The sequence below is a fragment of the Grus americana genome, chromosome 23 (genome assembly GCF_028858705.1).
Source record: "Grus americana isolate bGruAme1 chromosome 23, bGruAme1.mat, whole genome shotgun sequence".
Classification (NCBI taxonomy): Eukaryota; Metazoa; Chordata; class Aves; order Gruiformes; family Gruidae; genus Grus; species Grus americana.
Window position 1 is genome coordinate 231399 of NC_072874.1, and position 24289 is coordinate 255687.

At 40.1% G+C, this 24289-nt stretch overlaps 1 protein-coding gene across 2 annotated transcripts in view; it reads left to right on the forward strand.

Annotated features, from left to right (window-relative positions):
* Positions 1–4382: 4382 nt before the first annotated feature.
* Positions 4383–24289, forward strand: part of MYOM3 (myomesin 3) — a 29354-nt gene continuing 9447 nt past the window's right edge. Inside the window, exons 1-25 of one of the 2 annotated variants that reach the window (XM_054802611.1) lie at positions 4383–4474; positions 6645–6779; positions 6932–7006; positions 7695–7854; positions 8105–8262; positions 9391–9486; positions 10144–10232; positions 13271–13315; positions 13515–13655; positions 14644–14805; positions 15088–15229; positions 15322–15521; positions 15841–15894; positions 16226–16353; positions 16957–17140; positions 18053–18227; positions 18855–18976; positions 19652–19839; positions 20016–20142; positions 20616–20794; positions 20871–20985; positions 21259–21415; positions 21807–21916; positions 22404–22448; positions 22574–22710. In XM_054802611.1, coding sequence (XP_054658586.1) covers positions 6673–6779; positions 6932–7006; positions 7695–7854; positions 8105–8262; positions 9391–9486; positions 10144–10232; positions 13271–13315; positions 13515–13655; positions 14644–14805; positions 15088–15229; positions 15322–15521; positions 15841–15894; positions 16226–16353; positions 16957–17140; positions 18053–18227; positions 18855–18976; positions 19652–19839; positions 20016–20142; positions 20616–20794; positions 20871–20985; positions 21259–21415; positions 21807–21916; positions 22404–22448; positions 22574–22710 — 3096 coding nt within the window. In that variant the 5' untranslated portion in view covers positions 4383–4474; positions 6645–6672. Of the gene's footprint in view, positions 4475–6644; positions 6780–6931; positions 7007–7694; positions 7855–8104; positions 8263–9390; positions 9487–10143; positions 10233–13270; positions 13316–13357; positions 13428–13514; positions 13656–14643; positions 14806–15087; positions 15230–15321; positions 15522–15840; positions 15895–16225; positions 16354–16956; positions 17141–18052; positions 18228–18854; positions 18977–19651; positions 19840–20015; positions 20143–20615; positions 20795–20870; positions 20986–21258; positions 21416–21806; positions 21917–22403; positions 22449–22573; positions 22711–24289 lie in introns of those variants that run through there. The other variant, XM_054802612.1, reaches the window with a different exon arrangement.

Consider the following 24289-nt stretch of genomic DNA (forward strand, 5'->3'; position numbering starts at 1 on the left):
ATTTTTCATTAAGAGGAAAGCATAGTTCAGCCTGTTGAATTCCACTGGTGTGGTGAAAAAGTGTGAGTGTTCTAATGACATCAGTTTTAGAGAACTGAAACCGTTTATAGGAATAAGCAGGGCTTTGAACGGTATGGGGAAGTACTCACGTGAACAGCACTGCCAGAGAAGGGCTGACCAGAAGCAAAACTCAGCTGTTCTCACCATGAGTGCACTTACGTGTTTTCTCAGTCCAGGGAAGGTGAGGCTAAAGGCTAAATTCCACTCACTTTGGTGTGATTTTGCAAATAAACCATATCCTTATGAAGTAAAAGGGTTTGATGATTCAACCCAGGTTTAAAGGAATAGTCTTAGAGACTTTACAGGCAAGGGTTCAGCTCCTAACTCCAGCACCAATTATGAACAAAAAAGCACTATGGCCATTTCATATGAGGCCAAAAAGTAGAAATGCCAGATGTGGTGAAGAGGTGTCATGGCACAGGGTATGAAAGGTATGAACATGTGCATGGTCTGGGCAGCAACCTGGAAGGACATTTCCATTGTGCTAGCTTTACTTCATACCATCCAGTATCAAAGGTTTTATGGAATGCCGTCTGAGCTGTTTCATGTACTCTGTGTCCAAACTATACCATCAAACACAATACCCACAGAAACGCTGCAGTGACAGGAGCTGCAGCAGCCCAGCTGTTGTTTCCAAGGAGTGTGAGACCCCAAAGGTAACATTCTGCCCCACTAACTCCCCCCTGCAGAAGCTGCATTTCAAGCCAGTGATGCCAATTACCTTATTCAGACTTGCCAGTGGGCTGCATATCTAGTATCAACAACATTCCCAGTGATGCTACTCAGGGAATGATCAAATGCCACAATGTCAAAATTTTGGCTCATGTGGTGAAACATAACCCTCAGCACACGGTCAGTATGGGCAGCGTAGCATGGAAGGGAGGGGGACCTTAGGAGAGCATTTGAAGATATCGCTAAAAAAATACAACATTTCCAACTTGAAAACCTTTTCAAATCCCTCTGCAGACCCCGTGCCATAGGGTCTGATCATGTCCAGCCCTCAATAAATGTATCATCTTGGTGCCCCAGGAAGAGAGGTGGGAACTGAGGTGGAGGAAGCCTAGGACCAGATTTTTAGAGTGTATGTAGGTGCCTAAAGATGCAAAGTGTCCCACAGGAATGTCTATCTCTTCTTCAGGCACCTTGAATACCTTAAAACACTAATACCTTAAAACAGCAGCAACTGTAATAAACAGGGAACGCAGTCAAGAGAGAGACTCTGTAAGCCATGTCTTAAGGAGGTGATTAACACCTCTCCTATGGAGACAGGCTGAGAGAGTTGGGGTTGTTCAGCCTGGAGAAGGGAAGGCTCTGGGGAGACCTTAGAGCACCTTCCAGTACCTAAAGAGGCTACAGGAGTGCTGGAGAGGGATTGTTTACAAGGGCATGGAGTGATAGGATAAGGGAGAATGGCCTTAAACCGCAGGAGGGGAGATTTAGATTAGATTTTAGGAAGAAATTCTTCCCTGTGAGGGCAGTGAGGCCCTGGCACAGGTTGCCCAGAGAAGCTGTGGATGCCCCATCCCTGGAAGTGTTCAAGGCCAGGTTGGATGGGGCTTTGGGCAACCTGGGCTAGTGGAGCGTGTCCACTAGGGCAGGATGTTGGAACCAGATGATCTTTGAGGTCCCTTCCAACCCAAACCAGTCTGTGATTCTGTGATTCTATGGCAGCAATATTTTAAACTTCCTGCTCTGATCATGGCTATGTCAATATTTATCTTTTAGGCCTTGATATACTAAACAGGCGGAGATCGATTCTTGTCTCATGAGTTACCTCTTTAACAGGAAGATAATCCCTTCTGAAACTATTTCTCTTCAGAAAAGCTTGGAAAGAGATGTTGACGCTATTGAGCTTTATTGTAGCTGTGCAAGGAAAGCGTTCGTCCATCCCCCATCAAAATGTGCTGGCCTTACTGCCTTCAGCTTCATTGCTTTTCAGAATCAAATTGATAGCCTTGCTTGTTTCAAAATGCATCACAGCAAACAGCTACAGTAGGATCTAATTATCTCATTCGCATTTTGTGTAAGGACACTTTCAGATAAACAGCAGGATTTCAACATTGTTTCAAAGGTCTTCCCATGCAAGCCATCTGTATCTAAAAACAGACTGTTCCCTCATTTATCTCGACTTTTGCAGATAACAGTTCCGATAGCTCTAGATAATAAAAACTAGAAGCGCCTTGCCACAAAGACCATGCTTATTCCTAGGCAGATGTCACGACAATGACAGGTGAGCATTGCAGTTCCAGCTGTCACAAGGATATCAGCATAGCAGGTGGCAGCTGTAACCCTATAGCGAAGTATTACTCTTTGTCTTCTCAGCTAAATCTGGGAGCTGCCACTTCGCCACTCCCCACACCAGCAGACCGCTCACAGCTTGCCAGGGATCCTCGCACAGGAATGAACATATTGCTGCAGACTGAGGCTCACGTTCTCCCTCATTATTCACTCATTATTTGTTTTGGCATTGAAAGATGCCCTGTTTGAAGACTATAAAAAATCGCCAATGATTTTTTAACACGTTCTTTGAGGAAAATCTTACTCAAGGAACAAATTAAAAGCTCCAAATTCTGGACACAGAATGAAGCAGAGTTGAGGGGCAGCTCTGAAAGTATTAGGGACCCTGACAAAATAGACTTTATATTCTAGCTCTGGCATCACATTGGCCTAACAGTATTGCTGTTAGTGATGGGGAGGTATGATGCAGCAGAACTGCAGCATCTGGACCACAGTGCTAAGCAGTGGCCTTATACTTGCTGGTTCAGATGATTTAAAATGTCCATGTGTCTCAGACTGAGCTAATGGGAGCTGTGAGACATGTTTATAAGATATGTTTGTAAGAAAAAGGTGACAATAGTGGTCAGCATCCATATGAGAAGAGCATAAGTTAAGACTCTTTTCCTTAAAACATACAACAGAGGGTTGATATGACAAAGATGAATGAAAATGTTAATATTAAGCAGAATAGATGATAATTACTCATTACTTCTCATAATATAAAATTCAGGAAAGCACTCAAGTGGTCATGCAATTGTTTAAAATCAATGAAAGAAAAGTGTTCCTTCACTTTGACAGCTCAGCTTATACCAAACAAATTCAGTCATGCCTGACTTCAATAGTACCTGTTCATTGCTTTCTTAGGAATGTCTGAAACGCAGCCACTAAATAAACTTCACACACAGAAGTCCTTGTAGTTCTAGTGCTGATCCTGCTGGGTTTCAGCTGTTTTATTCGGATGGTGAAATGAAGAAAGAAATGGATCCTACTGATATGAGCAGGGTAACTGAAACTCTGCCAGATTTGATGGTGCAATTCATTTCCACAAGGCTTTGTGGAGGCCAGAATCAGAAAGTGTTCAGAAAGGAATTAGGCAATTTAATAGGGACAGGACTATTAGTGACAATAAAGCATTGTGTCCAGTGCAGGAAAAGCTACGGGCCACTCTCAAGAGACAGGATACTGGACTGGATAGACCTTTGGCTTCATCCAGTATGGCAATTTTGTGTTCTGACATATCCTCTTTACAGACTTCTAGCAGCTGTGAGAAGCCCACTAGTGATGCACTGACTGCTCAACATATAAAAAGTAGCTGGAAAACATCTGGCTCACAAACTGGTATTGCAGCCTCAGGGCTTTGCTACTTTGAAACCTTCGTTTCTCCTTCTGACACCACAAAAAATATCACCCACTTCCCACATGGCTGGGAAGGGTTTATCCTGAATGCTGAAACTTCAAGCCTATCTCAAATAAATGGAAAACCAGCAGTCTCTGTTCTTGTACCCCACGCCAGCCTCTTAGATACCACCATGGGCAGCTGGACATGTAAGCTCATGTGGCAGCAAGAGTTTATTTGCCTGTAATAAGGAAAGTGTAATAGTCGCAGCCAACCAAAACATAAGAGCTGCTGTTAGCTCCTGATCTAGTTATACACTGACATAATTTGGCTGGAGTTGGCATTCACTAAAGAGATATCAAAGTAAATTATTTCACTCTGTTATGCAACAATGCCAATTCCTGGAGGAGATTAAAATATTCATAATTTGTTTTAGATGCTTTGTGAGCTTCCATCCTAAATGAGCAGAGGATAATCCAAAACTCTGATGCCTGGATTTTGGAGGCACATATCTTTCCTTTTCTTATCATTTGGCAAAGACAATAATTTGCCCAATCTGAAAAAGAGTTTGTGATTAGTTGCCATTGCAGTAAACAGCTCCAACTGCGTAACCCCTGCCCGTGTCTCCCCATTGTCATTGTGATGGCATGGTAGGATGCTATATTTAAGACTCCAGGATGGGCACTCAAACATGGGGAACATTCTTTTGGGGAGAGTCATTCTTAGTGTCATCAACAGGCAGAAGGAAACGCTCCTTTGTCCTTTCACGAGGACAGGCACTCTCACTGTAGTCTTCACAGGGTGAGTCTGGTTTATCTGTAAATAAACTACTCTCTATAGCAAGATTTTATAAGATCTTCATAGCAGCATCAGTTATTTTGTATGATCACTTTATTTGAATTGCAATTCAGAGATAGACTGCTTCATGATTGTATCTGCTTAAAAGTGTCATTACTGTTTTTCCAGTGTTGTTCTTATGAAAATACTGTTTTACTTCATGTTTTCTCAAAAGAATCTATTCTGGTTTACTGGTTTGTTTAGGGAAAAAAAGAAAAAAAGGATTGAAAACTGTAGTTTTAGCAGATCAGAACTCTGTATCTTTACAATAAACAGTGGATTATAAAGCACTGAAAATTTTCCAGGGAAAAATAAAAAACATTATGTAGCAAAAGTTAACCTGGACTGGTAACTATTCATGAAAATGGAAACAAAGATCTGATGCCCAGTAGTGATTCTGCAGCTGAAATAGTCCTGAAAAGAGTAGTATTCTATAAAATTACAAAGATTTTTTTTCCATAAAAGCCTGTTTTATTTTCTCTTTCTTATACTTGCCCACATTTCTTTGTATCTTCCAAAGTTAATGTCTACTGAGGAAATATTATTGTGATAATTCTGTATTTTCATTTGCATTTTGGGATGTTTTGCATTTACCACAACAACTCCTCTTTTCCATACAACTGTGCTTTTCCATGGACTGTTTTATAAGAAATTTATTTATAGAAAATTGTACTACTAGCAAAAGCTGAGGGGTTTGTATTTTTTATCGGTTTAGGATTAGAAAGCAGCAAAACTAAAATCCAGGTGTAAAATTTGCCAAGGGAAAATTTCAGTAATGGAACATGAGCTAGGGAAAGATTTACAAGTATGTTTGAACAAATATTATTCAGCAACAATTACATTTCCAAAGCTGTTTTTATGAAGTAACCTAACCTCTTAGAACTTGAAAATCTGAACAGTTTAAGGATTCTGCTGTGCATTTCTGAAGCAATTGCAGGACAGAATAAGGAGGGATACACTTTTAAAATTTACTTTTCTTTAATGCCCACTCATTAGTCAGTGCCTAAAAGCAGCACACTGCTTATTCCCAGAGGAGAGGCTGCAGCAGCAGCCTAGTTCTTTAGCAGCTAACGCAGGAGATGGATGGGAGCCAAGAGTGCTGATGTTTGCTCCTGCGTTTCACCTGTAGGAGAGGGATCTCTTGGGAAGGCTTCTCTGGACACTCAGGGGAAAAATCATGCTGTTTACTGAGCAACTCCTTTAAGGCTAACATTTTGAAGGATGCTGTGTTTTCTCCATGATTTATCAACCTTTTTCTAAAACAGAAAAAACAACTGATCTCTCAGGATGCACTCAGAGGACTGGATAAAGCATTATCCTCTTAAAGTATTGAACTATAACTGTTCTTGTCAGCAGTCTAGATACACAGATGGGAATAGAGGCTGAAGAAGTGCTCTGTTGCGGCAACAGCAACGGCAACTGGAACTGGTTAGCTCCAGAAAATCCAGCTGGATTTTCCAACTACCACAGACACCAAGTGGTTCCTGCACAGCAGCCTGTGTTTGGTTCAGTAGCATTGCTTCATCTCACCCTGCACATCCAGGCAGGGTCAGAACATGGTGTGATCCCAACCTGGGTGGCAGGTCACAGGCTATTTGGCGTCATAGCTACTCCTGCAATATAGTTTCCAGACTAAAAATCTGCTTATTTTCTAAACTTTTCCTCCGTATCTCACCACCAGATGTTCCATGCCTTATTTTGTCCCTAATCTTCCACGTCCCTCTGATCCCCCTTCTCATGATGCTCCTCATTTGTCTGCATGCTATATTGGGGGTCTGATCTAATGGAACTCCCTGGAAGAATATCCACCAGATTTACAGCATAAGATCAGTCCTAGAAAAACAAAGATCAGTGCTAGGAAAATAAATCTACCCACAAAATGCTGCCTACTTACTGTTCTGTTACAGCTTCAGCTGCCTTTAAAAACTTACTAATTTCTTGATCTGATTCCATTCTTCACAAAAGCATCACGAAACAAACCCCTTTCATAGTTTGAATGTGAGAAGATTGTATTATATGAACTTTCATTCACAGCCCCTGAACGTCAAAGCAAAGCGAGGACTTAATGATAACTTAAAGAGATTCTGTTAAGGTGTCTTACTTGAAAGCCACTTTATGTTTTATTCTATTCCAGCAAGAAAGTTGGTTTTTGACTTCCCAGCATGGGAACCCGAACCTTCTTCCACCACAGAGAGGAGGAGCAAAAGGAGGAGAGGCAACAGAGCTTGCAAATGACCTCCACAACTAGAAAGAAAAAGTTCAAAACCAGGTGAGCCACAGACTTAAGGCTAGGCCGAGTAAATCAGGTTCAGACAGGATTTTCTACACTCGGCACTGAGCATTTACAGATTTGTTGAATTTTGAGTTTATAAAATTATGGAACTTTGTCTGGATTCTTTTATGTGCGTCTGCCTCTGGAAGTGAGGAAGAAGACACTTTCAGCCTTTCAGAGTTATCGATAGCAGCTGCCCTTGCCTTGACCTCCGAAATACCACAGTAAGTCAGAAATCATTGTAACTCATATACAACCATTGTATGCAACATTGCCTTTGTATATAAGGGTCACAGTTTCCAACTCATTTTGTTAGAAGCAAAAAGAGCAGGTTCAATCAAGAGGTTCTTCCTTTAAAAAGAAAAATGCCAGACCTCAACTAAAATGCATGAAACAAAATTATATCGCCTTGGTACCTGTGATAATTAGCAATATTGCCCTGCTCACAAGCTAGGGCTTAAGAGAAACCAGGTTTCATAGGAATAAATGGAAAATACAGTCAGATTAATAAATTAATGGTAACAGACAGAACTCCCCCCTCTTTCCTAGAAAATCTTGGCAATGATCCTGCTGTCCATCCTTCTGTGATGGCTGAACAACCTAAGTAGCTAGCAACATCTCTCCTCCCTTTGATGCCTCTCCCAGTTCCCTGCCCAGGATTAAAAGTGGTCAAATAGTGGGTCCTCTTCTTGTGCCATTAAAGTTTTATCTCTCATGGTAGTACTGCTGGTTCCTATGAGGCATAATTGCCTGGCATTCATACCCATACTGCATGCAAGCTGATGTTTTTGTCCTTAACACTGATTCTGATTTAACCAAAAATACATGCTATAGAACAACAGCAAAAAAGACCAAAACAAAATAAAAAAAATTATCCTAACTTCTGTTGGTTTTTATCATCCTGTGTTCCAGGGATTACAAGCTAAGAAGAGAAGCTGCCATCCTAGAGCTAGAACAGAGGGGGCAAAAGAGAATTCGGTTTGGGAATGACATGGAAAAGTTGGAAAAGGAGGTTATTCGGAACTGCAGACTGCTGCGTGTGAGAGCTGACCGGAAGGCCCTTTGGAGGAAGGTCAGATTAAACATCTCTCTTGGTAGCAGAAATGCCAACAGGATTAAAATTATCAAGACTAACTAGCATTCTGGAGAGGATACTAAACCTAATCAGGTGTTAGGACAACCTCAAAACCATTAGAAATAAGGACAAGGCCTTATACTCCTGCTACTGAAGCATTATCACGCACATTCCTTTTGTAAAAGAATTTGTGTAATTTGAACATAACCCCTTTCTATTGCCTTTATGTAGTCTATCCTTGTCATAGGCTGTTGAAAAGGCACGCGTGGAGAAGGAATACATTGAGCTGCGTTCAGGGCGACCACCTATGTTCTGGATCCCCCTCAGAGTACACGCAGTCTGGGAAAGGATGGAAGTGAAGCTGGCATGTACAGTCCTGGCTTCCCCACCACCACAGGTTACTTGGTATGTCAGTCGACTGCAATGACTCATGCTGCCCATGTGGCTAACAGTCTGTGTGTGTTCTGGGAAGCAACCAGAGGAGTAACATCTGTGTCCTGCTAGAAAGAAGGAAGTGAGAGCTTCATAAAATGCAGAAAACACTTTCAATTCTCCAGTTCCACTGTTAGGACCAGTAAAGACATTAAGAATTCAGAGGGCCATGGAGGCAGTGGACAGTCCTACGGGGACAGGACTACAAGTCATGTAGATTTCCCTGCTTCCCTTGGTGCTGTCCTCTGTCCTGCAGGCAAACTCGGGATTTAAGTCTCGGAAACCAGAATCTATTGCCAGCACTAAATCACTGCACATAAACACACCATCAAGGCTTGGCTACCTTGGACACCATGCAAGTTCTAGCATTACACTGCCATCACTCCTACAATTTGTAAAATACAAACCAACTCTTTCGTTTACTCAGCTTTGCTTATTTACCAAACCACAGGAGAGGAAGTGTTATGTACTGGGCCTGACTTCAGCATTTACTGTTAATAAGAGAGAGATAGAAATAAATGAAAGATCACCTCAAAAAACAATTTGCAAAGTGTACTTTGATCAGTTTGTTAAAGTAATTGGCCATTCCTCCCATGGAAGGCTTGAAGTATGCAAACATTTGGATTACTAATGGCTTCGTAGGCAGCTAACTTCGCTACTGTCAGAGTTCCTGATGTCCTGTGTCCTTCCAGAGCAACCTCTTTGAATTATTCAAATGGCAAAGAGAATATGAACCTCCCACAGATCCTCAGCGAACACAAAGAAGCAAGAGACATCTGCTCGAACTCCCTCATGCAACCTGCAAAGCAGGGAGCATAAACTGAGGAGGAAGCAACAAGCCAATGCTAAGCCGCCCGTAGGCAGTCTGCAAGCAGCCCTAGGGAAGAAGCACATGCAGGACTATGGGGGGACATCTAGGTTAGCTGCAAGGCTGCTGTGGATTGATGTGGGAGACCCATAAAAGAGGGAACTGTGTCTACTCCTCTTTCCTGTTGTGTCTTTCTTGTGTTTGACATGGTTAATTTTAAAATAAAGTGTTATTTTTACCAGTTAATTTCTCTGTCCTTTCCTAAGCAGCATGTTTCCTTTATGTTCAACTAGGTATAAAAATGGAGTCTGTATCGATCCTCGCCTAGCCCCAGCAGGAAAATACAAGATAAAAAACAAGTTTGGGATGCTGACCCTGCACATCAGCAGGTAATGTATGTGCTCTTGTCTGAGCTGGTTTTTCAGCTGAATAAGACTGCTTTCCTGAAACTCCCAGCTTGTGTATGCTAAACAAAAAAAAGACAATTCTTCCAGAATCTGACCCTGCTTGACTTCAGTGTGTTATGTCTGAAGTAAACTTTTGCCATTGGGAAGCAATCTCAACAGCAGTTCATGAGGTTTAAAAAAAAATCTTAAAAAATAATTTAGAGCCTTATTTATTTTTGCTCCTCTTTTTAGGCATGGCCAAAATGTTCTCATTCAGGGTAAGGCCATGCACATTAAGAGCACTTCACAAGCAGACATATCAATGTGATTTAGGATGGATCAATGTAATCAGAATGATATTGGTTCAACTCTGTGAAGTATACATGTGATAAACATATATGCATATCTTCAGTGGAACCAAGCGTTCCACAGGTCTTTTGCTTGTTCATTACTTGAATTGTTTGCTTCTAAGTATTAAGAGAAAAAAATTACCATTAAGTATAAGAAATACTTGTAATCGAAAGGAAAAGCAGCTTCTTGATGAAAAGCAAGTATCTACTTCTAACCCTGGGATGAAAGGGGAATCCCTCTGAATTTGCCCTGTGAAGTATGAACAATGACTGAAAGCTAAAAAGGAGGGGAAATGGTTTTTTCTTCCAGATGCTCCATGGAAGATTCTGCTGAATATAGTGTTGAAGTTAAGAATCAATACGGCGAGGCTTATTCATTTGCTACAGTGCTTGTCAGGAGTAAGTAGAAAATGTTCCTTTGGTTTAAAATTTTCAAATTTTTTACATTCTTCAAAATATTTTCAATGCTATACATTATATCACAGGAACACACAAGCACTCTGGAAAAAACAAAGAAAGAAGTGAGCACTCTGTTAATATGAGGAGAATTTCTCTCAGTTATTAGTGAGGAGAAAGCACAACTGGCTAAAATAACCCTTAGCTACCAGTAACTAATATGTATATGGCTGATATAACGGCTTCTCCTTTTCAGTCACTTCTGGACTCAGGCAAAATCTTTCAGATTCCATACGGACACAGCTGTCCTTCCACTGTGCTAAAATTGTACTAAATTTAGGTACTTATTTCTTCTGGACTGATATGAAACCGCCATATAGTTAAATACATAACAGGCTTAGAAAGAGTCTACTGCATTTCTGAAGATAAGCAAGAAATTGGTTAACAAGTAATGTGGCTTTCAAAAGGATCTCTCAGTGACACATGGCATAGAATACCATATTTCTCTCTCAGATCAATAACTACCAAGAGCAAATACAAGATTTTCTTCTTTGATCTGTGCTGTTCTTAAAATAACTGGCATAGACTCCGTAAACACACATTCTGCACAAGCCAAATGCAGATATATGATGAAGGAAGTAAACTACCAGTACTTAAAAAGGAAAATTATATCAAGTTTTAAGAAATATGCACTGCAGTCTCATAGGATCATAGTTTAGCTCTTCACATTTCATATATATACACACATATATATAAAAAAGTAACAATTTTGTCATTAAAAGCCTGAACAAAATATACCCACAGAACTGCAGACAACTAAATGCTTCAGTGGGACTGACAGAATCCAGGGAGTAATTCACAGAATCACAAAATGGTAGGGGTTAGAAGGGACCTCTGGAGACCATCTGATCCAACCCCCAAATTCAAATGGTAACGGATGAATAGGAAGGGAACAGGTTTGCTTTCGACATCTTACTGGTCATGAAGAGATGGGTTTCTTCAGCTGATGGAATTGCAAAGCCAGCTTGAACTATTTTTTCAGACAGAAGGTGTCTTCTTTGGTTTCGATACCATATTTATTGTTAGTGCTTTAATATATTCTTGGCTCTGTAATGGGTTATGTTTCTATCATACTTATTCTTTGCATGCCATATTTTGATCACATCTGAATACCCTTTGGGGATACATATGCATACAGAAGAATGTGATTCCAGAATTGTAATAGATGTGTATTCTTTATGACATCTCTCAGATTCTTTAATTAAACAGTGTCAACATTCAGCATATCTGGAAATATGCATCATACATTTACCAGTTCTAAAGGGACACGTATAATAGCCCAGAAAACCTTCATTTGCAAGCCTTCCCAGATTCCTAAATTCCCCTCACCCTAATGCAGAAAAGGTTACCAGGTGTGCAATGCTTCTCTTCTATAAAGGTTCTTATAGTATGTCCAGAACTCAGGAACTGGGCCTTTGTCATAAAGCAGAAGCAGCTGACTGGAAAAAAAAAATCCATTGCAATAATCACATACTCCTCCCAATTCCCATCAGAATCTTTAGGATCAGAGCAGGCATGATGATAGAATAAGGGCTGTGCTCTATCACAGAAAACCTTGGATGGGACTGCTCTCTTCACCTCTAAGCGCCTGATTAAACTGTCCTCCATCAGGCCTGATCATCATTTCAAACAGCTTGCAAACATTGTTCCTTGTGATTGCGGGTGAAAGGCCCACACTGTTCCTTCTCCCTTGACCCTGTCTAATGCCATCCCAGTAACATGATTCTTCCTTTTGCTATTTGCATTTAACATTCTGAAAATAGAGACTACACCAAGGCCTTAATCCTGCCTCCCCTGGAAACATTCCTGATCCCCCAGGCAAGCCGATGGCATCTCTCCTCCTGGCCCCATGCTGTCCGAATGCCCTTAATGCCAGGGGAAGGTCTCCAGGATCTGTGGGTCCTACAGCAGAAGTTCACTTTCCCTAAAGACATCACTGAGGGTCTCACAGGACCTGGGATGAGGCTGAGCTTCATCTCTAGTGCTTGCTATTTCTTTCCTGCTCAGCTATTAACACTCGGTCCTCATCTTTTGCTTATGAGTGAGCTCTGCTACTGCCAAGCTTCATTCATTGAAAAAAATAGCCATTATTTTATGTGCATTTCTTGCAGCTTATAAAGATAAGAAAGTATCTCAATTTCATCCTGTTAAGTGCATCAGTTCTTAGATTTCAGCTTCAAATAATTTCGTTTTGTGCTGTGATGCCAGCAGTTCTCACAGGCTAGATCAGGTGAAGCGGGCCAGCATTCACAAATGATGCCTCCAAAGAACCCACAGCTGTTGAAGCAAGTGATTTGGTAGGGGACACGTTTCCCTCAGCATCAGGAATTGTCTCAGTGTCTCAGGACAGATATCCTTTCGGTTAAAGCTTGAAGTCCCAGTCACTGGTAATCTTCAAGAATCACACATCATCCTCTGGGAATGCTGTTTAAACCCAGGAGTTTGGCCAAATTCCACTTCCAGTAATGTTTATAACACCAACACTTTTTTCTTTCCTTTTCTGTGCTGTATGTGGCAATGAGTAGCTATCATGCTCTGTCTCCAAACAGGGACATAACTGAAGCATTTCAGTTATGGGTGATCCTAGATTGTCACATTTCTAATTTAGACAGTACCCTATTGGTACACTCATATGGCAAAAGCTGTAGTCTCTGTATGCATACTTTTATTCAGCATAACTTCCCTAGTGCAGCTTAAAATGACAGAAATCAAACTGAAAAAAACCTCCTTAGCTAAGAGTAACTGTGTGCACTAGTATAGTTATATGAACAATTTCCTATGCAGACACATCCTCAGTTGTTTGTGAAGGTCATCAGCTGTCAAATGAATTAATGTTTTACCACATGATGACACTCTGAATGTTCACATTAAGAGCTGGTTTGAAGGAAAAACATAGTTTGCTGAACATCACTGTATGCTTTTGAGGGGAAAATAAACACTGGCATGAGATTTGCTAAATATATTTTCTTGTTGTCTTATAGAATATTATGGAAAGGAGTCAGGATTTGACTCAGAAATATACAGAAGTAAGTAAATGATTGATTGTTATTATTTCTTTATTTTTATAGCCTGAAGAAATTTGATTAAGCCACAGCTTTTCCTATTAACCTGATTGCATGTGACAAGTGTAAGGCTCAGGTACCACTCTAAATATAAGATAATAAAAATACTACAAGGAGGAAGGATCTGGGAAGTCTCTTTATCATGCTGACTTTTATTTCATAGGATCCCTTATGGCCAGAGAGGCAGATTTTGCTTTTCCACTGAAACCCTTATTTTCAAGAGAAAAGGAGCCTTTCACCCTCTCCTGTTACTTCTCTTCTGATTTACTTGAACACCAACGAGACATTACCTGGTTCAGAGATGGTTTGTATGCAACAGATAAGTTTATATACATATACCTATATGAATATACCATTTGAATTCATAGCTGTGATCTAATGTTCACAGAGGAGAATTAGAATTCAGGATTTTTGAGCTGCTCTCAACTCTTCTCAAGCTGCAGATGTTAGTATTTAATTTGTATGTTTTCCTCATTTGTAAAAAGATGATACCACTAAGATGTTTTGGAGGTGATGACATTTCTGCTCATAAGAATAGTTTAAGAGCCTTAGTTCTAGACAGTGAAAGTGCCAAGCATTTGAAAAAACAGTGATTCTCTAGTGAAAAAACCTTTTGGATATTCTGTGTTGTTCTGCTGGCAACCACGATGTCGAGGTTAGCCAAACTGGTAATCTTTCTGTGCTATTAAGTTCTGGAAAGCAGAAGCAACGCAGTAAGACTGCTCTTACCATTCTAGCACTTCTGCCAGAATCAGCTGTGGAAATAGCAGGACCTATCGAATTTTAGTGATTTGAGGAGAATTTGGGTAGAGTTTGTATCTCAGATCTGATAAATATACACAAAATGCACAGTATGAGTCATTCCGGTTTTTTGGGTTTGAGTGCCACTCAAACAAAAGATCCGGCATGCTGAGCAGTAATGTATCCTCAGTTAGAGCTGGCATAGTATTTGGCAGACTTCAGAGCATCCAGCTACCTGGTGTGGAAAGTACCTTTTACTCACTAATTCACCTGAAGCCGCACTTTATTACTGTTTTTCACTTGGACTGCAAGCTCTTCAGGACAAGGACCATGCTTTTTGCCCTGCATTTGTGTACAAAGGGACCAGAGAGGCATAGCAACAAAGTAGGATCAGAGTCCATGACTATAACTCAGAGACTTAATAATAATATCAGGAGCGTCTTACACATCCCTCATGTTGCTCTGTGGGGTTTTTTTTTCATTTGGAAATATGCCACTCCTGACTCAAGCAGTTCAGGCGGTGTTCTTTTACCCCTTCTCATGCTTCACAGGTGAGTTGCTGCAGAACTCCGAATGTCGGGAACTAAAATATCAAGACCAGGAGGCTTCTCTCACAGTGTCATGTGCTTTCAAAGAAGATGAAGGATTCTACACTGTCTGTGTCCCCTCACTGGATGGATATAAAGAGCAGACGACTTATGTGTTTGTTAGAGGTATAAGCAGGATTCTCTCCTACTTAGAACAAAAGCTCCTTTCAAATACCTTGGCATAAAGGAATTCACAAGCTCATTCACAAGAAAATGTCTCCCGGTTTTGTGCATGGATACAATTATCAAAATGTCCAAATGTTATTTTCAGTAGTGATTTAGGTATTAGAAAATATCACTTGTATTACTGGGATGTAGGCCCTTACATACTTAAAATTAAGCTATTGGATGAAAATTTTGGTACAGAGAAAAAAAACCTCTAACCATTATCACTTGGTGTTTCTCTAGATGCTGCAGCAGAAACAGCCGGTGCACCTGGATCCCCACTCAATGTGAAATGCCATGATGTAAATAAAGACTGCTTAATTCTTTCGTGGGTAGCACCCAGTGATAATGGAGGAAGTCCAATCCTGGGGTACTATACTGAAAGGTCTGTATGTTAATCACCTGTGAGCAAAAAAAGTTTATGATCACGTTGTGGAAAAACCATGAAGGAACTCCATGCGCTGTGTTTCATTTCAGGTGTGTCACTGGGTCAGAGGATTGGGTCCTATGCAATGACAAGCCTGTGAAAACCTGCAGATACCCCGTCTTGGGCCTTGCTGAAGGACAGACGTACCAGTTCAGAGTAAAGGCTGTCAATAAAGAGGGCATCAGTCATCCTTCAAAAACCAGTGATCCAGTTACAACATATGACCCCAGCAAGGACAAGAGAGTGACAGGTTTGTACTAAAAACAGGAAAATGTGCTCCTTACGTACAAGGGGAGGCTGCAGGTATAACTGAATACAGTTTGTCCAGTTGCTCCCCATTCTCACAAATATCATTGCACCATACTGCCGTGCTGTGCCTTTGCAGAACCCACCTTAATATTATTCCAAACAGAAAAAGATCAAAATAGCACAAATGATGACATTGTATGTGTAATGAAATGTATATAATTATGCATATAACAAAATGACACAGTCCTGGGCTCTGCCTTTTTTGACAAGCCTCAAGCATCTTCTTTTAGTGGGTAACATTGCCCTGTTTGACATTACAGTTATTCCATACGACGAAGGCAGGATGATAGAAATTTTCAAGGATGACCTGGAAGGTAAGTTCAAATTTATACTGAGCCATTCTCCCGGAGAGAAATTATTGTTATACAACAATGAGATATGTAATAACATGACTCTGTAGAAAACACACTTAGGAAAATATATGGAGAAACATCATTGTAAGCTGCATAAGGATCAGAAAATACCCTAACCAGCACAGCCTTTTATAATAATCTTGGTTTGCCTGTATGTCCCCCAAGGGTTTAAGTCTCCTCTTTTATATTAAAGAATCTTACTTTATAGTGGGAAAACAGAATCCATTTTAAAACAACCTTTTTTTTCCTGCCACGTTATAACTAAAACATAGCCTATTCTGACTTCCCATAGGACATATTAAAATTCCCTTGCCACCCACCAATGTTCATGCAAGTGAGGTCAGAGAAGATTATGTGGCTTTGGCCTGGGACGAACCAGATCCAAGAGGCAGAGAGCCACTGAATTATTATGTGGAAAAGGTAAGAAAATAATATCACATAGAAGAGAAATTGCAGAACAGAATAACTTATTTCTCAGATGGTCTATAGCACAGGCAAGGCTATTCACTGTGTCAAGCAGAACTACAGCCTCAAAAACAGCTTGCTCAGCCTCTCTCCAGCTCCACAGTTTACTTGAGCTATGATCCTGACTCTTGATACCAACTCAAGCAGTAATGATTAACAAAGAATAAACAAGTAAGTTTTACACCACAGAAGAGTAGCTGAGTTTTAACAAGAAGACTGTTCCCACCCTGTGGGCCCTTAAGTGTGGAAAAGCTGTGAAGAACTGCACAATAGTACACTTTCCTGTTCCCCACTAATCATTTTGCAGGTTAATAAGTATCTTCTACCAATCTCCTTTCATAGATACTAATTTCCCATTTCTGCTGCAAAGGGGCCCCCTGTTGCCAAGGAAGAAAAGTTTGGGTATATCAACAAGAAATACATAATTTATGTTTTTTGGTTGGTTTGTTGGTTTTTTTTAAAACTACTTTCCTATAAAGATCAGCTTTGTTATTGCTCAGGAGAGTTTTAAGCTTGAGTTACAAGATGAGTTGTAAATCATCACCTTTTTTGTTACAGTCGATTGTAGGTAGCAGCTTCTGGCAAATGGTTAATCTGGATATGCCAGTTAATTCCCCAAGATTTGCACTGTTTGATCTTGTTAAAGGAAAATCATACTGTTTCCGCGTGCGATCTGTCAACAAGTACGGAATCAGTGAGCCATCCCTGCCCAGTGAGCCTGTAACTGCTGGAGCAAAACTGGGTAATTATTTCATTAATATGCTCTACACTAATGATATGGAAAAGGAGATGTACTATGAAAGTAACGTGTGGGTTCCCCTGCCCCTCCTTTCCTTTGAACTTCATGGTATATGATGACACAGCAGTTGCTTTGATATCAGGAAATCTCTTAAAGCCTTAAATCCTTATTTAATTACTTTGCAGTTGGTCAGTGCAGTGTAAATCTAACCAAGCAATGATGAGGGAATTACATTTAATAAAATAAGAAACAGTTGAAGCCCGTACTTAATCCAAGTGTGCTTCCAGCACTGTGTAAGAGAGAGGTTACACAGACCAGTGTTGGAAGGAACGATATGACTGCTGAAGCGGCCTGTTCCTGGGGGCTTCAGGGAGTACAGCAGTCTTCACTGGGCTGATTTGTTTTGTTTTCTTCCCAGACGGAGCTGACAACAGTAAGAGATGCAAAGACTCATGCCCACGTTTCAATTATGCAAAGACATGAGCACTCACTCTTTCTTTTATTTTTTTATATTCTCCCATATTAAAGCTGCCCTAGTGTTCATTCATACTGTCCTTTTTTCTCAAGAGTGTAGCAGGTTCCATTTTATAGTGGAGTTATATGAGAGTTACTATACAAGTGTTGTTTCTCCTCTACTTCAGAAAAGGCTAAGTAGGTGTAACTCTGCAGAAATCAATGGGCTGTAAGGGAGAGGAATAAGAGATATGGCAAACCCAAACATAAATACATAGGCTGTGGATTGGGACAATGTCCATGGTATTTTGCTCTAATTTGAAAATGATGCTCTGGAAAAGGTGAATAAATTAAACAGGCCAACTCACTTATAAATTTTTTTTAATTTATAAATTTTAAAAACCTCTTTTTTTTTTCTTTTTTTTTTTTCTTTTTTTTTTCTTTTTTTTTTTTCTGTTATAGCTACTCTGCCTCCACCATCTCAGGTTTTAGCTTTCAGAGACACCAAGACTTCTGTTGTTTTGCAGTGGGATAAGTTAAAGGATGGTCTGGAGCCTCTTGGGTACTACATATACTGTCGGGAAACTGGGACAGAAGAATGGCAAACTGTCAATAATAAGCCCGTGAAATGTAATGAGTGAGTTCAGTTCTTACACTCCGTTGAGATAAGACAGGATGCCAACCTGGATTCTTCTGTTTATGGCTGGGGTCATATTTCAAATAAAAAAAGAACTTCCTTCACTGCACACACATAGGCATGCACGCACACAAACACCACGTCCTCTTTTAGAATTAAGTATTGCTCGAAGTCTCACTTTTACATCCAAAGACAGACTGACAGTAAAGTCTGTGTATATCTTCACAGACTCTGGATCTGCAGAAGGTAGACCCTGTGACACCAGCAGAACAACATTCCATTTTTTGCTTGTTTTCCAGTAGAGTAAGTTGGGGTCACTCACACATATGATTTAGAAAACCTCTCTAGCTGTGGGGGTCACATGTCAAGCAGAAAAAGTCCATTAAAACCTCCTATTTATTCTACCAACAATGCCAGCCAGGAGCGTGACACGTCTCTATCTGATGTATACTTACTGTCTGATTTATTAGTAGCCATTTTGTGTGGCACAGCGCACTTTAATTTGTAATGGCAAATAATGATTTTGTAAGTAACAATGCCTTATTAAAATGTATTGCTATCTGTTCAAAAGACTGTTTACCTGTACTTTGAACAGTCAGACACAAACATATTATTTTGCTCTCCTAGATTTACTGTTCCTGGGCTGCAGCCTGGAAAAGAATATGTCTTTTGTGTGAAATCTGTCAGTGAGGCAGGACTAAGCGAAAGCTCACCAGAAACAGATCCTATCGTCGTAAGGCCAGCTATTGGTAAGTAATGTATACACACAGATACACACAAAAACTAAATCCCTCAAAAATCTATCTATCATGCATAGCTATTATTACATGTAATGATAATAATGTTGAGCAGATAAGAAAGGCAAAGCAACAGGGAACTGATTTTCTTGTACCCTGCAGCTTTTGTCATCAATTATGCTTGTCAAGGGTGGACTTAGTTAATTAGCATTTTGACTTAGCAGTGTGTTACATTTTCAGTATTCATTTGGCATTGGCACAAGTGACGATTTTAAGTGCTTAATTATGCTGGTATCTTGAAATCAGCATTGTGAATTTCTCCAGGGCAATTACAAAGTCCTGCTAAACACACTAGTCAGTATCTAACCCTCCACGTTCTCCATTTTATCGACCCACTGCTTCCATCTTTTCTATCAGACAAACCATAAAGCAACATGCAAGAAACATCCTGAGACACATCCGTGACTTTTCCTGTGACTTCCAAATAAGAATCTGGTGGTTTTCAAATACTTTTACACAGCAAAAGTGGTATTAGGGTGCCTTAACACAAACAGAATCACATCTAGTATGAGCACACAGAGATTTCCTCAGCCCAGTTCATCCCCTACCTACACCTCTTTTCCCGATCCCTAGATCCCAAACCTGCATTGAACAATACTGTGTTTTCTCTCTCCCTTTGCTGCGCAGCTTGTCCATCAGCACCACACGGGTTTGTTCTTCTAAACTGTGGGAAGGCTGACATGACCATCAGCTGGAAACCCCCGAAGCGTAAGGGAGGAACAAAGATTCTGGGTTATTTCCTAGATCAGCATGATACATCTGAACTAGACTGGCATGAAGTCAATATTCAGCCAATTCCTCAACGAGTTTACACGGTATTCATTTCAGATATAACAATAGCCTTCTTTAAGCATAGTGGGAACCATAGCTATAACAAGGGTTGAGCTGTTTTTCCTCTACTTCCTCTAGTCTAGAACTCTCTTCCTACCCTCACAAGACTACGACTGTGCAGGGCTGTACTAGTAATCTGTTTGCACTTCTGAACCCAAAGGTCAGCAACCTCAAGGAAGGTCACCTGTACGAATTCCGTGCCTGTGCAGTGAACATGGCTGGTGTTGGGGAAGTATCTGAACCCAGTGACTCGTTCAGATGTGAGGAATGGACAATGCCAGAACCAGGTACCTCTCATGTAAAAACAACAGCCAGAAAAATCTTACCAGGTATATTAGTCATCTCCTCACTCTTCTGTGAATCTGAGGGACTTCTGAAAACTATAGGTCTGTATAAGGGTGGCTCCCAGTACAGGGAAGCACACAAACACTTCTAGGGAAGTTCCGATTCAGATGTAGGCTATTATTACTGCATTACACAGATACAACACCCAGGTATTTTTAATAATGTTTCCAGAGAATGAAGTATCTGGGTCTAATATCTTAATGTCTTTGTATATTACATCAAAGCAAATAACATTAAACCAGCTGATGCATGCTTTTTTCTAGAACCTACCTCTACAGTTAATTAGCATAGAAAGCATCTCCTATGGACCCTCTATTCACTTGTTATCTTAAAACTCTCTGCTTTCTGATCTCGAACTCAAACAAAGTTGCTTTTTTTAATGTTACTGTTTAACAGCCTACCCTTCTTTGAACAGGCCCTCCTTATGATGTGAAGTGCACTGAAGTAAGAGACTCATCCCTGAAGCTACACTGGGAAGCACCATTGTACATAGGAGCAGGTCCAGTTACAGGGTATTATATAGACATGTGTGAAGAAGGGTCAGAGGAATGGAAACAAATAAATAAGCAGTCCATACCCACCACCCATATGAAGGTCTGTGTATGTACTTAGTATCCAAGTGTTGCTTCTCATTTAGTCTTACATTAATTGCTGTCATTGTTTCCTGCAGGTTTCAGATCTGGAGACAGGGAAATGCTATATTTTCCGAGTAAGAGCGCTGAACAAGGCTGGAATTGGACCCCCTTCACTCCCCTCAGATCCTGTGGTAGCTAAAACCAAACCTGGTATGAAACTAGAAGTGACGAGATTGCGCAAGTCTGTAAATCCTATGATGATTCCAGTAAAAAACTGCTTTATGAAATATAAGCTACATGTAACAAGAACGAACCTTAGTCAAAATAAATATTAGTAAATAAAACTGCCCAAATGAATTTACTCTAGCTATGCACTCTGTCTTTTTTTTTTTTTTTTTTTTTTTTTTTTGAGTTAGACATCCAGAAGCTAGGCCCTGATCTGTTTTGGTAAAGGAATGGTTTGTGGGCTTTTTTCTCATACAGGCACACATGAAATTGAACTTGGGGTCGACGAAGAGGGTTTCATTTATATGACTTTTGAAGCTCCTGAAAAGAATGACTCCTCTGAATTTATCTGGTCAAAGGACTATGAAGGACCACCAGATGCTGACAGAGTTCAAACTGAAGAGAAAGGCAATACGTGAGTATATAATGCACACTGAGAAAATTAATTGTGGACTCTCAAATAAAGAACACATTAAACACTGAGAAAAATGTGAAGCCAAATGTTTCCTTCTCCTTCCAATATTCAACTAAAATACATACACAGTACTGAACTGCAAATCTCTGTAGCTGATTCTCAGCTCTGGTGTCCACGAAATGGGGCATCCAGTGCAATCTTCAGGTCACAAAAGGGAAGCATCAGCCATCATATTGCTAATGGTTTTGCCTTGCTCCTCAGTGTCACATATAAATGACAATGAGTGCCATATTTGATGTTCCAGGTGTATCAAATGCATTGCATTCTGTTACAGAAGAAATATTTTTTGAGGACAATATAATTTTAAATTTTATTTCATTTTATTTTTAAGATCTAAGCTTATACTGAAAGACCCATCAGAAAAGGATCTGGGTATATATTCAGTGGAGGTCACAGATGTAGATGACGATATCTCTGCCAGCTGCTCTTTAACAAAAGAAGGTAAAAACTAATAATTGACAAGAACAAAAATCTAATGTGCATAATTTTCTAATATTAGATATTTAGCGGAAAATTTCGCATAGAGGAATAGTAAGTGATAATGATAGTGGCATCATTAGAAAGATGTTTCCCATTCCTTGAAGGCTCAGCAGCAGTTTCTTTTACAGTCCCCTAAGAAAAGATTCCATGCTCCTGGAAGGTCATTTTTCCATTACAGTTCGGATTTCACACACAGCTACACCATCACAGTAATTTGAAACTTTTTTAACATGTTTCTTGAATTGATACAACCAACATTCTATTCAGACATACCTAAGAATCATCTTCACAACCTTTTCTAGTCCACCCTGCTATTGAATATTTTATACTTATTATCTTCTTCTTGAGATAAATAAAGCTCATTAACAAATTAAACTAAATTAATACAATGAATTTATTTTGGCCTACTTGTACTAATCTAAATGACTTGTTATTCTTTGCATTTCAGATCTGGACAAGTTACTGAAACGTAGCCATGAAATCAGGAACCCACGTAAGTTGAACCAGTAAGAAGCCACTACCATAGACTCTGAAACCTGGCAGAACCGTGGCAGAACCCTGGCTGAGCCAAATTCTGTGGTTTGCCTATGAATTCCCCTCTGTGGTTCTGTTTTCCAGTGATCAAGCTCATATCTGGATGGAACATTGACGTTCTGGAGAAAGGAGAAGTGCGGCTGTGGTTGGAGGTTGAAAAGCTGTCACCAAATGCAGAGCTGCATTTAATCTTCAATGACAAGGAGCTTACAAGTACTCCAGTATGTTTCGTTTTGGTTTTAATTCTGACTTACTTTCCTCCTGCTGAACAGGGAGATAGAGCAAATGGGTACATTCCCAGTTTTCTAAATTCCCATCAGATATTTTGATGTGTGTTTTTGGAAAAGTCTAGGGCTTGATTTCCCCCTGTGCATAAACAGAAAGCCAGCTGTCTGATTCTCGAGATGCCCAGTCCTAGTATCAAGCAAGGCTGCAGCATTGGCACTGTTAGTTCAAGACAGTCTAACACTCCCCTGCGCTGTGGCCACCAAAACCTTCAGTGGTAACATTCAGAGAATGTCCCTTCCTTACCCAGCTTTCCTGTTATCCCGCACCTCCCGAGGGGCTGCCACTAACAATCTTACCACAGCAGAGACTTCCCTTTTGTAAGGGAATTTTATGACAACAAACCTCAGCCATGTGTAATTCATCTGATACTACAAATGCACCTGTGCAGGATGGAGAGCTTTTTCTTGGATGAACAAACGTGACTCATTTCAGTGGATGCTAAAGAAATACCATCTCTCACAATGAGACAGGATATTTTTCTTCTGTTTACCAGGCAAAGCTGCAAGCTTTCCACCCTTTCTCTTTGAACTGAATACAGATAAATCCCATGAATTCTAAGAGCAAATGAAAGTGATTTATTTCTGAGTCTGAGGCACTGGAAATAACACTGCATCATGTGTTACAGTGCTCTCCAACCTTCTGATACATTTAAAAAAACGTTATAGCCTCTTCCTTGTCTTCCCATATCAAGTTAATATTATAACATTTTAAAAGTATTTGGAATGACAGGACCAGAGGGGAGAACAGTTGAGAATGAAGAACAACATAAATCATTCACCTGTCAGTTAAATGCAGCGTAGCAATGCCAAGATAACAAAAAGAACAGCTATAACAAAGGGATAGGACTAGGCCAAAGAATTTCAGAGCTGTTATTGTGATGTTGGGGTTTTTCAAAGTAATGTGTAGCAAATTTATTGAAGGCTTTGTCTATTCTAAGAACTGTCTTTTCTGCACTGGAGAACTGGCAGGGTTATGCACAATTACAAAGTATTTGTCAAGCTCTTTGTAACAATAATATTTGCTTAGAGCAAACAAGGCGGTAAGGCATAATGATGGTATTTATGTTTAAGTGTCTGGCAGGTTTTGGCATGTATATATAAAAGGTTCGCTAGTGCTTGCATGATGTCAAGAGGGTGGCAATATTACTCATCATTGCCCAAATATGCAATTACATGCCACAGATGTGTAATTAAGTGCAACACTTCTATTATACTAAAAATCATACAGATTCTGGTAAGCTGAAAAGTCTGTAATATCCAACAAGAAAGAATGTATTGTGTTATGTGGTTTTAACCGAAAGTTTCTCCCAGAGAAAAGTTCTGCTGTAAGCAATTCTACTTTACCTACATACGTAAACAAATACTACATGAATCCCAGAATACAGCATATCAGAGTGCATTGGCTTCATTACCCCATAAGATGAGCAAAATATATAAGGACACATATATAAAAGGACTGTAATGTCTGAGTGCTGTAGAAGATGCTGTGCCAGGATCTGACCTTGGAACAGTT